The sequence below is a fragment of the Manduca sexta genome, chromosome 5, assembly GCF_014839805.1.
Source record: "Manduca sexta isolate Smith_Timp_Sample1 chromosome 5, JHU_Msex_v1.0, whole genome shotgun sequence".
Classification (NCBI taxonomy): Eukaryota; Metazoa; Arthropoda; class Insecta; order Lepidoptera; family Sphingidae; genus Manduca; species Manduca sexta.
The window spans coordinates 314582-330814 of record NC_051119.1 but is presented as its reverse complement, the minus strand read 5'-3'; the positions used below and the strand labels follow the sequence as shown (position 1 = coordinate 330814).

Below are 16233 nucleotides of genomic sequence, written 5' to 3'. Positions count from 1 at the left end.
ATAACCTTATTATTTATTACGTAATAAGGTCATTTTTCCGTGATACGCTGCCATGTTAGCTGGCTAACATTCCGATGGTAAATGGGTTAACTACGGTTTTGATTTTCACGTCACAACTAAAGAAAATATTTGCTTAGACTTTTCCCGCCCTCACACCCACCACTACAACTCCAGTAAGGGTCAGCAGTGACAAGCATTAGGACAACGAGCAGTGGAGCTCGGCCAGTCTCAGGGAACACTAATTTGTCATTATCCCGCAACGAAATAAAATAGAAAGATAGGGAGGAATTGGAAATATTATCCATTTCCCTCCATAGCAAAGTGGGAGACAAAATAATGAAGTAAAAAGGCGTTTTAACCTTAAGTATAGGGACGTTTACAAATAGATAGTTTTGGTAGTAGTATTCGTGAAGCTTTACAACTGGCTAGTTATAAAGCAACGCGGAGAAAGTTTAAACGAAAATGTCCTAACACATGAGCTGTTAGATTTGATTACAAAAAATAATTGCTTATTACATACGGCACGACCTGGAATCCCAGATCGGAAAATGATATTGGGTTTCTGGTCAGTATCAACCCCGAGTTTGGATTTTGTGCCCGATATGGCGACAGGCTCACCTATCACATCATGGGACGGAGCACTTGGTGAAAAGTGGGTGCACTGATTGTACTTCAGTCTAACCCTTCGGTCTAAAGGCGCTGTAATATAAAAATAAATAACCATTTTGCTAGAGTTTCATGTCATATTTCGACAGCATCTATGCCATAGATATGCAGGTGGAAGTAGCGCGTTCAATGCTCCAACAGAAAAAAACTAATTCGCAAATATTTTGTCAAGTTGTGATACCGACATATTTTAATGTGAGGTACCATCCTCTGTACTTTATAAATTTCGCCTTTGTTTAAACTGTAAAGCAAAGGTAGATGTAAGCATAATATACTTAGCTATATAATCTTCTCTTCTAATGTGTTAAGGGAACAATTCCTTCTCTAGCAAATCACCTTATGAATCAAGTTGTGTATTAGAATAACGCATATGCCTATATTATACGCGAATGTATTTTATAGTAATCAATTTTGTACTTACGTTTGGAGCGGTAACTAACTTCAAACAGTATTTTTGTTGATTAACATATCTATAAACGAACATAATCCTAATTTATAATCAATAAAAATATATCATTTAACATAACAAAATCCTTTGTAGGTAGGTTTTCGCGATCGATTGAAAAAATCGATTGGGGATTTATTAAAGTACATAAATTATTTGATATATATCGATCGACATCGAATTTTAACGTTTCGATTCATCGTGTTGGCGTAAGTTTATTAAAAAAATTGCTTCATTGAAGTTTAAAGATTGTTTGAATTTATTGAAAATCTCGCTGTTTTAATTATCTAAATAAACCCTAAATAATCGATCTATTAATAAAATATCAGAGTTTAATTAGTTTTGTTACTTAAAAACTCAGTAGTATTATGATTATTGTTTTTAATATACTGTTCGTGCAAGAAATGATTGTATTAAATGTAGTTACCGCTTTAATCGATTTCAAGTTGTGACAAATTTGAAGGCATTCAGTAAGTTTAAATTACTGAAATATTTTGAACGTCGGTTGCCACGGGTCACAGCGCGCTCGGTACTTTTGCGTTGGCTCATTAATAACTTTGATAATACTGATAACACTAGTTTAGGGGACCTCAAGACAGGCATAAGCCTTCAATGTTTTGAAAACTCGAAATGTAATATCAGAGCCCAGTAAACCATCTGAGAACAGGTTGTACCTCTTACTCTTGCCTATCCCTTGAGGGATTCATTTATAATGAGATATATGATATCAAATTCTTGTGTATGAGCGCTCTATTCAAATAATGATAAAGTTTCGAACGTTTTGAAAACTTGGCATAACTTGTCGACATGGAAATAAAAATATTTTAGAAATTTTATTGGGGTTTTTAATGGACTCCCCCCTCGGGCCTTTGACTCTAAAATCTGCACTCTTCGAAACGTAGGGAGAAAATTATGATACAAAAAACCGCGATAAAATACTTTTATTTTAATGTCCAACATTCGCGTAAACATAAGAAATCATTACCATTTGTCAATACCAAAAATATCGCGCGTGCTGTTGTCCGAGGCTTGTTTGGTCTTTTGTCTCTGAAGCCTATTTAGAGACCAAGTTTATTCGTATTGTATTTAGTCATAGATCTGACATAGTTTGAGATTATGGAAGGCTATTTGTAGGTTGTTGTATGTACCAATCTTTGCTTAAGCGACATTGCAAATTCGCCGCTATGTGCGATATATTAGAGGTCACAAGCAAATGTTGGTGATATTTAGGAATTATAAAGGTCTCAAACCCCGCTAGTAGATGCGTAGTACCCGAGCGTTTGATTATTTCCTTGTATAGATTTGTAAAATCATGACCTGGTTTGTGGACTTCTTACTTTTTAAAATATCCAGCCAATAAAAAAAGCCGGACAAATGTATGTTTTCAGTACTTGGAGGTAAGGTATATAAGTATATATTTACGGTATTCAGAAGTTTTCTTTACATTTGCTGTAAAACATTGCTTCTTGCTAAATCTCATGATTCTAGCTCAACGGTAAGTACCCGATAGGTTTTGTTTCTTTTGTAAAATTACAAAATATTCTACATAAACGGTCATATCTTTTGGTCGCGTTGACTTAATAATAATAAATAATAATATCAGCCCTGTATTATATACTTGCCCACTGCTGAGCACGGGCCTCCTCTACTACTGAGAGAGATTAGGCCTTAGTCCACCACGCTGGCCTAGTGCGGATTGGTAGACTTCACACACCTTCGAAATTTCTAAAGAGAACTTCTCAGATGTGCAGGTTTCCTCACGATGTTTTCCTTCACCGTTAAAGCGAACGATAAATTCACAAAGAATCGCGTTGACTTACAAGTATGATATTTTCACAGGTGAAAGATACCATAGACCTGATTATTTGATATAAATTCCAACTTGATAACTCTACGCGTTCTTGAAAAAAAGGGTCTTGAGAGGCAGACAACAAAGTGTTTCTATAAGGTTAATTTTGAGGCACGGAAGCACAAAAATGGCTCAATTTAATGAAAATTCAACAAACCCAAGATAAACTATTGAATTAAAGATTAGTCTACGAATCCAGGTCACGCCTTAGATCAAAATCGCTTTTAATGCTTTATTGGAAATTAATAAAAAAATATGAATAATCATGCGAAAATAAAATGAATTAATAGACAAAATAATAGGTTGTGAATTTATACATTTTTTAGATTTTTATAAATATAATATTAAATATGTATTCTGAAGTAGACGGAGTTTGGTTAAGCCACTCACGTGGTTCCGCTTGCTTGTAGTGAAGAGTACGCTCTGGATTTTGTCAAAATGGACACGAGGACAAGGACCGTAGCCCTAATTAATACTTTGAGTCACAAGACTTCTACATTAAAGTCGTATTTCCATTGTGTAAGTACTCGCATGTACGTATGACGTCACATTTGTCAAAATTTGCAGGCAGGTTTCATGCATAATGGGAACGACTTTGTGACGTCAGGCTTGTATTTTAAGATACATTTTTTAACGAGGGTCTTCTTTTAACATATTGCGGTCCTTGTAATGTGTCAAACTCGCAAAGAAGAAAAATTAATGTGAAAAATATTTACAAATATTTGTATTATTTGCCGGCATCGAAGCAACTATGCTCTTTATTTCGGAGATATATCAAAAAAAGAAATTTAAAATTGCTTATATATAGTATTAACTTAATAAAAACTGTGTTCGTAAATATTGGTTTTGGAACATATTTTTAACTTGATTTACTTGTCATTTTTGGATTTCATAAGGTTATATTGACACTCGTGTTTATAATTTGAAACTATCGCGTTACAGAATATTTTGTTCACATATAAAGTTTCTGTTAGTTGTTATCTAATGTAATATATTGTTTGTGTATTATTTTTAAATAGTAACTAAGATAATTGTGGATTTCCACAGATTACATAAGGAGCACTATGATAGTACTGTTTAGTTATTTCAAAACATTGTTCCAAATATACCGAAATAAAAATAAATTATGTTTTTTGAAGTTGTAAGTCTTGTCTCCAATTATGGTCATTTTTTTTATGCAACTGAATAACAAAATGAGCCTATCATCATATCAGTCTAATGGTACATTCTAGCTTCAATGTCCGTCAAACGAGAATACGCTTGCTCGGTAATAGAAATAGACAATTTATTGGTAGGTAAGTACGAGTAGTTTTGCATTTGAAAGAGGGCATATTTTTTTTATTCTGCATCATTTATATTTTTTAATGTGGGTCTGTGGAAATTCACCATAACATTGAATTATAAAATTCTATGTGTACAAAAATATGTTCATTTTATAAAATATTTTAAAATAATGATTGCATCGAAATATTTTCCGTTGAAGCGCGTAAGTAGCGAAAAAAAAAGTGTGTGGGTGTCCTAGATACGATTCTCGTTTAATATCAAGAGTTTTAATATATTATACTTTGATTTATCTTTTTTAAATGTACTACATATTCGGCCCGAAAAATGTTTTTCTAACTGCCTGCAACATAGAAATGAAAAAAAAATGTCCGAAACTCACGCCATTGGTTATTTTTATCTTCGTCTGTGCCGCGCGTCATGTTGAGTTATGCTATGTTGCAATGCATTATACATATTTAGCCAAATTTAGTTATTACCGGTTTTTTTTAATTTATATTTCTGGAGTTGTACTTTTTAGCAAAGGGATTTAAGTAAATTACATAACTTAATTATTTTTTAAAATATAATATACGGTAGTAAAACACGATTGAAGGAAAATTCTGTAGTAGCATTGTTTAAAAGGTGTTTTTAATGTTTTTTTGTGACCATTTCTTTGGCTGTGTGAGTATTCATGAGACCAACATTTTATTAATATGACATGATACTCATTCGATTACCAGCCTTGTGTCCTAAGTGCATGATAAATGAAAAAATCTTAAGTATTTTTTGTAATGGAAAATTAGGGCGGACATTTTATGTTCCTTTTTTCGGATTGAAACATAATTAATTTTGCTTTAAACTATGCAAATGAACTAACTTTATAGATTAAGTTAGAAAAGGCTTTAACTAGCGTAGACTTTCCTTAAAAGACTTTAGATGTACAAATAAAATAAAAAATATATAACAGTAGTGTAAAAAAGATTTGCAACGAAAGTATGTTTTTCGAATAGTGATGTGACGATTTTATAAATACGTTTTACGTAAAAAATAAGACATTATCATTATTCTGTTTTTTTTTTTATATATTTTTTTTTGTGTTTCTTGCGAATTTTTAAATATATCAGGATCTTACATTTTTTAAACTTACTTGAAATGTATCTTTTCGTCGCATCACTAATATAATGAAAATAAAAAAAATATAGAAATTGTTTTTGGAGTAAAATACATGGAATTTAAAAGAAAAAACTGTAAATGATCCATTTGTTCAGCATTTTTGACTTCATAGTTTGTATAATGTTTTTTAAAGTGTTTATTACTGGTGCCACCATAATATACAAGTTTAACATTTTAATAAACCTTAAAAATTAAAAGTTCTTTATGTATGCTTATATATTCATATTTTATATAAAATGAATTGTGAAATAATAGAAATGTGTTTTACCCAAAAACAAATTCTACGAAACATCGACAATAAAACGACAATATTTAGAAAATAACTCGTCTATGGATTTGAAGCGTCAGTCCCCAGCTTAAAGCTTATTTGGGACTTCATTTTGTGAATTCAATGATTGAATGGATTCGGTCCTTTAACATGAATATGTCTTAAAATATGATTATGTACACAGAAGTTATTTATGAGGGTCCTATTGTTGCAGACAGGTGGTTGATACTACATTCTACCCAATTTGTGAATGTCATTAAGGGCTAATACTATCGTACAAAAGCCGTTAATGGTAATATAAGTACAAACATACATGGTGATTGGTAGCATGCTTACACACGACGGTTACGTTAATAGCATATATATTAGCATTGGCATGCTTTTACACATAAAGTACAACTAACATTTGTATGATGGGTATAATCAATATAATAAGGTTAGGGGGTTCTTCTCCGTCCACAGGGGTTATCCGTCTTTCGTAATCATAAGCGTTCTAATCGAAGGGCAGTTTTGGTAACCGTGTAGATTACGGCGCTGTAAAATCCCCTATTTACCTAAACTAAATATGAAAACAGTCCTTTGATAAGAACTTGCATAATTCTAAGTAGATGGATTTGCCCTCGTGGACGGATTAAAGCCCCCTGACCTTACAAGGAATTGTTAGACCATTCGCAGCTGATATTTTATGAGTTTATGGCGTATTCATGTTAAATAATTTATCTTAATTTAGTTTAGGCTAATAAGTCCTTTCAAAAGCCTTGTCCTGAGCCTTTGTGTGAACTAAGTAGTAATAGAGATAGATTAAATATTGAAATAAGCGCCATCTCTACACCGTATGTGGAACTAAATCGACAATAAATGTAGTCTCAATTATATTTTCCTCCTAGACGTAAGCAACTTGAATATTATGAATTAATTCTAGAACATTTTATGTAACGCTGAAAGATATATGCCTAATAAATAGATTGATTTGTTATGAATGTGTTTTTATTTGGTATTGTTTTTTAAATATCAAATCTCTCGTCAACTGCAGTAAAAGACGTTATCAACCACACTGCCCTCCATCTTGGGGTTAAGACCACTTTCTTTCTAATTAAATATTACATCCATTTCTGTCGCATAAGCTCACAATGTTGCCGTATTTAAGTTAAAAAATCCGCTATAGAGACCCACGGAAGTATATTACATTCCGGGATCAATCTTTGTATATCCAGATTTAAAAAGGCCGACATAATTGATTCAACTGGCGAGGAATAACTCTCGTCAGTCCTCTCTGGACCCCACTACGCTTACCATCAAGTGTAGTAGCATCTTTTTACCAAGCCACTATAAAAAAACAATCTTATTTTCCGGTTGGAAGTACAATTGTAGTAACTAGTGCATTTTCTATTGCGCATTTTTAATTTATTTTACATAGGTTCTGCTATTCCACGGTAGATTGAGTAACCATCGCATGTGCGCAAAATTTTTGTATGACAATTTTCTCGAGTCCACTTTATATTATACTAGCTTTTGCTCGCGGCTCCGCCCGCGTTATAAAGTTTTTCAGGCTAAAGTTTTCCGTTATAAAAGTAGTAGTTTCCCGAGAGCCCATGTTCTTCCCAGGGTCTCAAACTGTCTCCATACCAAATTTCATCTTAATACGTTAGGTAGTTTTTGAGTTTAACACGTTCAGGCAGACAGATGCAGCGGGGGACTTTTGTTTTTATAATATATTTTTAGAACTTTTTAAGAGGATTAATCCCGTCATACATCATTGTTGCATAACTTTAACCGTTTACGCGGCGCACGCAACGGAAGCTCTCAAAACTAATAATTTTTCCCCGTTTTTGCAACATGTTTCATTACTGATCCGCTCCGATTAGTCATAGCGTGATGATATATAGCCTATAGCACTCCACGAACAAAGAACTATCCAACACAAAAAAAAAATTTCAGTTTGAACCGGTAGTTCCTGAGATTAGCCATTACTGCTCCGCTCCTATTGGTCATAGCGTGATGATATATAGCCTATAGCACTACACTAATAAAGAGCTATCCAACACAAAAAGAATTTTTCAGTTCGAACCGGTAGTTCCTGAGATTAGTCACTACTGCTCCACTTCTATTGGTCATAGCGTGATGATATATAGCCTATAGCACTCCACGAACAAAGGGCTATCCAACACAAAAAGAATTTTTCAGTTTGGACCGGTAGTTCCTGAGATTAGCCATTACTGCTCCGCTCCTATTGGGTATAGCGTGATGATATATAGCCTATAGCACTCCACGAACAAAGGGCTATCCAACGCAAAAAGAATTTTTCAATTTGGACTGGTAGTTCCTAAGATTAGCGCGTTCAAACAAACAAACAAACAAACTCTTCAGCTTTATATAATAGTATAGATAATCTTAAAACTCTTTACAACTAGTTCATCAAAAATATATTTTGAAATTACACCAAAAATGTGACTATAATTTATATATTGGATCATAAATTATATTGCACAACAAGCACCTGTACTCGCAGACAATATTTACAAACGTATACGTAATGTCTAGGTGACGGGAAATTTCAATAATAATTTAGTAATAATACACTGAATGACACTTCCTATTGTTAGTATATGTATAATTATGTTATATTTCTTTATATTTTGTCTTCTTTTTATTCTACATGTTATATTGTCATTGTCTGAATAAGATTATGTTTCTTTTAAATAAAAAATGAAGCCACATTCAGTAACAAAAACCAAAAAATAATTTAACGTTGCCAGTATACTGATTGGTTGGTAAATTGGGAATATTTTATGGGACCACTATGGAAGCATATTCTTTCAAATAAACACATATTTTTCCAATTCGGTTCATAAATATCTGAGTTCTGAGGTAATATACGTCGAAGTGAGAACCTTCTCCTTTATTTGAACGAGGTTAAAAAGCTACAGTGGCGCCCATAAAGCTGGTCTTTTTTTCCTACTCAGGTGTTATTATACAATCAAAATCCATAAAAACGAAATACCCTAATTAGATTTTGGTGTAAAAGATCACCTAAAAATACAAAAATAATAATAAAAATCTAAACTCATGCGGAATTGATAGATCAAGCCATACGCGCGCGCCGCCGCAGGGGGCGAGCGGGACGTGTGTGGGGTTACGGGGCGGGGAAGGGAGTGCTTGTAACGGTCAGCTGTAGTAGTAGGTATCAGGGAGCGACTGAGAACTTCTATATAAGATTTTTGAAGGTGTGTAAAGTCCACCAATCCGCACTTGGCCAGCGTGGTGGAGTAAGGCTAAATTCCTCAGAAGTAGAGAAGGTCTGTGTCCAGCATTGGGACATTATATAATACAGAGCTGATATAATTATTATGAAACAGAACACAAAATTAACGGCACATCTTACACTATCAGTTAATTTAATTAATTTCACCAATGAAATAGTCACAAAGCATAAATAAACACCTGGTCAAACAGGAAACAATGTTTTCACTTGTGTTGTGCAAGTTTTGGATCTATTTAAGACCGAGAGAACATGAAAATTTAATAAATAGTCTCTCAGAATGTACTCGTGGCTGGTCCTAGGTTTGGTGGCGGCTGCGGCGGCAGCAGGATACGATTATGAGTCAGACCCTGACATCTACCATAACAAGTGGTGGGGCCCAGAGGGCATGGAGGAAGATACCAGTATCAGACCCTTCAAGGTGGAATGGAAAAAGAAGGTGAGTTCAAGAAAAATGCTTTATATCTGAAGTGGATATCATAAGAGATAATAATAATAATGTATTCCAAAACATGAGAAGAGCCTCAAGTTAATGTACGATTGATGTACGCCCTCAATTTTAGAAGCAATTTTTTTTATACCAGATAAGTTTATGTTTCTTCCGTATGCAAAGAAACTATGTACAAAAATGTGTGAAATTAAGGGTCAACATTTCGCTTTTCAGATGGTTGAAGACTTACTATACAGGTTGAAGAACAGGCGTCGCCTAACTCCGTCGTTGAAAGGCACCAACTATAACTACGGCCTGAATACAGACACGATGAGCTACTGGCTGGACTACTGGGCGAACAACTACAACTTCACGGCGCGGGAGGAGTACTTGAACCAGTATCCTCAGTTCATGACTGATATACAGGGACTGAGCATACACTTCATCAGAATCGTGCCTGAGGTAAGATTCTCGACGGCTGGTAGTTTGACGATCTTCGTTTGTTATATCGTAGTAATGTGCATCACAGTTCGCGTCAAAATCCGTCCACGTAGAAGAATGCTAACTAAAGTTCTAAAGGAAATTGCAAATAGCTTAAAATAACGATAACTATTTTCCATATTTGATTTTAATGAAGCAATGCCTATATCGTGCCCCCAATTATACTCTGACCACGCATGGAAGTCTGTTTAGTGGATGCAGTGATGTGGGGTAGTAAAAATGGAAAATCAGAAATACAGATAGACAGACCGAAATAATAGAATACTAACAATACCTAATTTTTATTCTATTAATTTTCTTTAGTCAACCCCTTCTTTTATGAACGCCGATGAACAGTGGAAAACTAAGCTAATTTAAAAGCATCATTTTGTAATGCAACAGTCTTTTAGGTGAAGGAAGTTAAAGTAAAAACCTTCAAATGTAATTATTTTGTTACTAGATACCTGAAGGCAAATACAGCATCCCACTACTGATGCTTCATGGATATCCAGGATCGGTGCGCGAATATTATGATGTCCTGTGGGATCTCACCAAGCCCGCAGACAACAGAGACTTCGTGATAGAAGTGGTGGTTCCCAGCCTGCCTGGCTACGGTTACTCAGATGTGAGAAGTTTTGTATACAAATCGAAGTTAAGGGGAAAAGAGAACGAAAGTTGGATGCAAATATAACCTAGTAATATTTTAACCCAAAGGCCGTCGCGTTTGGGGTCCGAACCCCGAACCGAGAGGTTGGAAATTTTTTTTAAACAATTATTTTGGTTTTACGTTAGTAAAAAAAGTACCGCTGACGCAAGAATACTTGGGTTGAATTATTACTAGATACTTATAATAAAGTGAAAGAACAAATACATTTTACTTTTTCATTTCTTAGTTTTGTGTCGAGGGTAGTATTAATATAAAGATTTGGTTTACAATAAAGTTGATTCCTAATAATAATTACAATCAAAATTTCGTTATTTTTCATCTCTTTTGCTTCCTCCTTTAAAATGGAGTCATTCCATTTTAAAGGAGTATTTCTGTTATGAAACTAGTAATATTTATAAGAATAACTTTTTCAGGCCACTAACCTCGTAGGTCTGGGATTTGCTGAAATGGCGTTCATATTTAAAAACCTGATGAACAGATTAGGGCACGAGAAGTTCTACGTGCAGGGAGGAGATTGGGGAGCGCTTATAGGCGCCAACATGGCCACCTTCTTCCCAGATGTAAGTGTTTTTTATTGTTAGTAGACAAACTAGCAAGCTGTTCGCTTGTTTGCAAGCGGCTTCAACGGTTTTTAATAATGGTTGGGACATAGCCTACCCACTGGCTACTGAGGTAGTGGGCACTCTTTTTAAGCTACGTTTAAAGAAGAACAGTTCATATCACTTGAGGAGCACTAAGTAATTTACGAAACGCTGACATTTTCTTTTTAATCGAAATTTTCTTTGAGCTTCATATTACTCAATAATATCACAAAGTAACTGTCATGTAAAAAACAAAATACTGTCTTCATCTTTATCAGCCTGATTATTAGGGCAGGATTCAAAATTCCGGATGTTCCGGACTAAAAAATCGGTGCCACTTTGTCGGTGACTTATCAGTCACAACAGCCTCTTGTATTTCTTTTTATTTCTATGAATGACGAGACGAACTTACCATTAGCCTAATGGTAAGCGATATGACGGCCCATAAACAGTATAAACACTATTTAACACTTTAAATTACAAAGTATTGTTTAGTATTCCACTGCGCTCGCCAACCTGAGACGTGACATGTTATGTCTTATTATGTCCAGTAGTTATATTGGCTACTAGTATTTGTATTGTAGTGATAAATGCAATGACTTTTGCTCAATCTGTTTCTCTATGATCTGTAGAAATTGTTGATCTCTATTAATATCAGCCCTGTATTATATACTGTCCCACAGTTGGGCACGGGCCCTCTCTACTACTGAGAGGGATTAGGCCTTAGTCCATCATGCTGCCCCAGTGAGGGTGGGTAGACTTCACTCACCCTCGTAAATTCCTATGCAGAATTTCTCAGGTATGCAGGTTTCCTCACGATGTTTTCCTTCACCGTTAAAGCAAGCGATAATTCATAAAGAATACACACTTATTTTTTTAGAAAAGTCTGAGGTGTGTTTGGGATTTGAATCCATCCTATTGGTAGGAATCTATTATACCACACTCAATGGTTTTGCAGATAATTTTGGGATACCACACCACCATGCCTGTTGCGGCGACGGACGAAGCGCTCACCCTAATCACGGCGGGCTCGTTGTATCCAGCAGCTGTCGTGCCAACAGAATTGACTAACCGTCTGTACCCGCTCCAGAACACATTAGAATACTTCGCGCAGGACTTTGGCTACCTTCATATACAAGCCGCAAAATCAGATGCTCTCGGTTTGTAAGACTTTCAAAAATAATTGGTGAATATTATAGAAGTAACTGTGTACTGCAAATAGCGGAGATAGCCTAGTTGGGTGTGGAACGGACTGCCAAGATGAATGTCCGCAGGTTCAAATTCCAAGGGCACACAACTCTGACTTTTCTAAAATCATGTGTGTATTCTTTGTGAATTTATCGTTCGCTTTTACGGTGAAGGAAAACATCGTGAGGAAACCTGCATATCTGAGATGTTCTCTATAGGAATTTCGAAGGTGTGTGAAGTCTACCAATTCGCACTAGGCCAGCGTGGTGGACTAAGGCCTAATCCCTCTTAGTAGTAGAGGAGGCCCGTGCTCAGCAGTGGGCAAGTATATAATACAGGGTTGATATTATTATATATTATATAATTGTGTACTTGGTTCACTGTTTTACTATATAATATTGTTCTTCCTCAGGTGTGTGTATCGGCGAGTCCCCAACAAGTCTCCTGGGCTGGTTCCTGCACTTATTCTCTATATTCAGCAGGAGAACGAACGGCAACGATCCCATGGGAGGGCTGGAGATATACTCCCGCGACCAGATCATCGACAACCTCATGATCTACTGGGACACTGAGACAGCCACCACCTCCATCAGGCTTTATGCAGAGAGTTTTAACAAGAAGACTTTCCGATCAGGATTTCTCAAGTGAGTTCTATTTCGAGAAGGAAATATTTTATAAGTTTTAGCTGGTGGTAGGATGTTGGTATCCGCTTGTATCGCGACCACAATATAAGGTGTAAATGTAAGTTTGTCCAGGGTTAAATCCCATCTCATAGATTTGTTTCTTCCCATTTTAACGGTGATATGCGTATATTAGCTTATACAACTATTGTGACTTTGTACAAGAAAGACTGAAAAAAATACATATATACAAAAGATGTAATAAACAATTGATGACAAAATACTAAGCCCGGAGTTTCTTTCTGCTTTTCTTATTCGGGTAGTCATCACTTAGGTAGCTAATGAAAGGCTGGTCGGTTAGCTAGGTTAGGGTTCATGTCCTCGCCGGTGAGGATCGCGATGAGTTAGCCTTATTTTTCCCCCTACGTGCCATCCGAGCTGGCGACATTATTTTACCCTATTCCTTGTATTCTTAAGAATTTTATCCCTAATTTAAAATGTCCGAAGTAATATAAGTGATCCTAAGTGTTATTCGGAAATAATAATAATTATTATAGTAAATTGTCTTGACGTATCATAAGTGCAACTTTTATTTGCCTATGTGATTAATAAAGTATTTTATTTATTTTATTTTAATCTCGCCATAATACCAACATAAATGTGTTAAGTTTCGAGATCTCCCTGTCTATAATGAAAGAAAGAAATCAGTCAAGAAAGCATTGTGTTACCCGTGAAGGTTAATCATGTTTTGCCAATCCATATTCTATCTGGACGTCACTCCATTTACCATATTGAAGGTTAAAAAGCCAATTGACTTAAGCGACATTTTGCGACTCTAAGTTTCATATATATTTAAAATTAGTATTTTTTTTACGTTTTTTTTTAATCTAGTTAAAATTTTTCGAAAAATATTTCGCTCAAGTCAATTAGCTTATCAACCGTTAATATGTCCCTCAGTCGTGTTCGTAATAATAAGATCAAAACTTTATTTGCAGTGCTCCGACCACAGTGCCGACTGTCGCTGTGCAAGCTCTGGGCGAAATATTCTACTTCCCCCCAGCAGCTCTGAATACCAAGTTCACCAACCTTGTGGCGGTGGATGTCCTCGACGACTACGGACACTTCCTTGCCATGGAGCAGCCGCAACTCTTCGTGGAGCTAGTCCTAAGCGGTCTGCAGAGGATCATGCAGTTCAACAAACAGAACATGTAGGAAATCATTACTTCCGCACCTCAAAAAGAACCCATACAGCTATAAGAAGTATAAGAAAGTTGAAATTTATAAATACTTGGGCTGCGATCTTTTTTAGATGGAAAAATCAAACTCGTAATACAAGGCGACTAAAAAATATGCCCAACTATGTTGCAGACTTTATAGTTTTACAGGGGAATCAAAACCTATAGGTTATTTCCCGTAAGCCTAGAATCATTAAATATAGCAAGAAGCAACATGTTACAGCAAACGCAAAAGATAAAATTTGGAAAACCATAACCATAACTTGCTACTTTATTTACATACACAAAAGCGAATTTACTTTTACGAACTTATTATTTGCGGTTGGTGCAACACCTCTAACATATAAGTTTTTACGAAGCGTTCGAAGCGAGAGTCCAACGATAGTCCAGTCTCAAATGAGATCTTGTCGGCCAAAACTTTTCGATGTTGTGAATATAATAAAGCTATTTTCTTTTTAGGGATGGACAGAGTGAATCAAACTGCAGCACGTCTGCTTAATTGAAGACTTTATAAAACTATACGCATTATGTGTCTGACAATAAATGAAATATAAAATATTGTATATTTTTTAATCTTACCCGTTTGGAGAAAGTAATATAATCCTAATGATGTAATAGCAATCTTATATTATATAGGGTCATTTTGACATTGCGTTACTAAATGACACCTCTACTCACATTGTGCTATCAATCATCAAACAAGTAGTTAACACAAATGTACTCACACGTTGCGAGCCTTTTTACGTTTTTTAAGGTTTTTTATTATTTTTGTATGTTTTTGTTTTGTTTTCGCGCACGGCACCGCATGATAAATACTGTGGGTTTCAATAGAACATCGACTGACGAGAGAGACCCCTCGGCATTCGACACAATTATGGTCGTTTGTTGGATACACAGGCTGATCCCGGAACGCGACATTTACGTGGGCCATTATGACGGATTTTAACACTTTGTGTACGGTGGTCGATATCCGGGCGCATTACCACCAGCATTTTTATAAGTAACATGCAATCATGAACTACCGTGTGTTTTAATAAGTCCTTCGACATAAAATACATATCTATACTTATAATAAATCTGTAGAGAGGTCAATTCTGTACATGAAATATATTTCCAAAATAACTATCAGGGGGTGATTAGGGATCGATACTGATGCCAAAAATGCAATTAGTAAAATTTTTGTCTGTCTGTCTGTCTGTCTGTCTGTCTGTCTCTCTGTATAACCGTTATAGAAACAAAAACTACTCGACGAATTTTAACGAAACTTGGTACAATTATTTGTCATACTCCTGTGCTGGTTATAGTATACTTTTCATCACGCTACAATTAATAGGAGCAGTGAAGGGAAATGTTGGGAAAACGGGAGAATTTACTCCATTTTTTAAGCTTCCGTCGCGTGTGCAACCTTAATGGTTAAAGCTACATAGAAATCATGTATGACGGAAATGTTCTCCTTAAAATTATGTAAAAATATCCCACGACAGCATATGTCTATCTTTTATGGTTGACTCACAATAACACGTGTAACTCCCGATAGCTTAGCAGTTCGAAGCTTTCTCATTATATTTGTCTACTCTTAGGTTTATAACACTCTCAGTCATCCCTGATTAAAAAAGTTACCATTATTAAATATTCCATAAAAAAGAATCATAAAAATCGGTATAAAAACACCAAAGCTATACATGAAATACGCTAATAATAAGCCATCATGCGTGAATACTGAATCATGCTATAAGGATTATTTTTGTATATATATAAGGTCGCGAACGCACAGGCAGGCGGCTTGCTTGGCACCTAGAGGCTAGCGAATCACCTAGCGAGTAGCTTCGTAAAACGAACATTCTCGAACGTTCGCAACCGGCTCCATTTTTGAAGTCCGAAATCCACGCGGGCGAAGCTGCGAGCGGAAGCTAGTTGTAAATATGTAACTGCCCACTGCCAAGCACAGACCTCCTCTACTACTGAGAGGGTTAGGCCTTGATCCACCACGCCGGCCTGATGTCGGAAGACTTTATATACCCTCGAATTTTTTATGATTTCTTTACACCGGTTAAGTGAACGATAATTGATAAACAATATACACATTAACTTCTGAAAATTAGAGGTGTG

General features: G+C 35.6%; 1 protein-coding gene across 1 annotated transcript; it reads left to right on the top strand.

Annotated features, from left to right (window-relative positions):
* The first annotated feature begins 9202 nt into the window (after positions 1-9202).
* On the top strand, positions 9203-14682 carry LOC115449286 (juvenile hormone epoxide hydrolase). Its single transcript, XM_030177066.2, has 8 exons — positions 9203-9362; positions 9588-9815; positions 10294-10458; positions 10914-11060; positions 12040-12241; positions 12682-12913; positions 13885-14097; positions 14584-14682. The coding sequence occupies exons 1-8, from the start codon at positions 9204-9206 to the stop codon at positions 14621-14623; spliced, it is 1386 nt and encodes a 461-aa protein (XP_030032926.1). The 5' UTR covers position 9203; the 3' UTR covers positions 14624-14682.
* The last annotated feature ends 1551 nt before the right edge of the window (positions 14683-16233 follow it).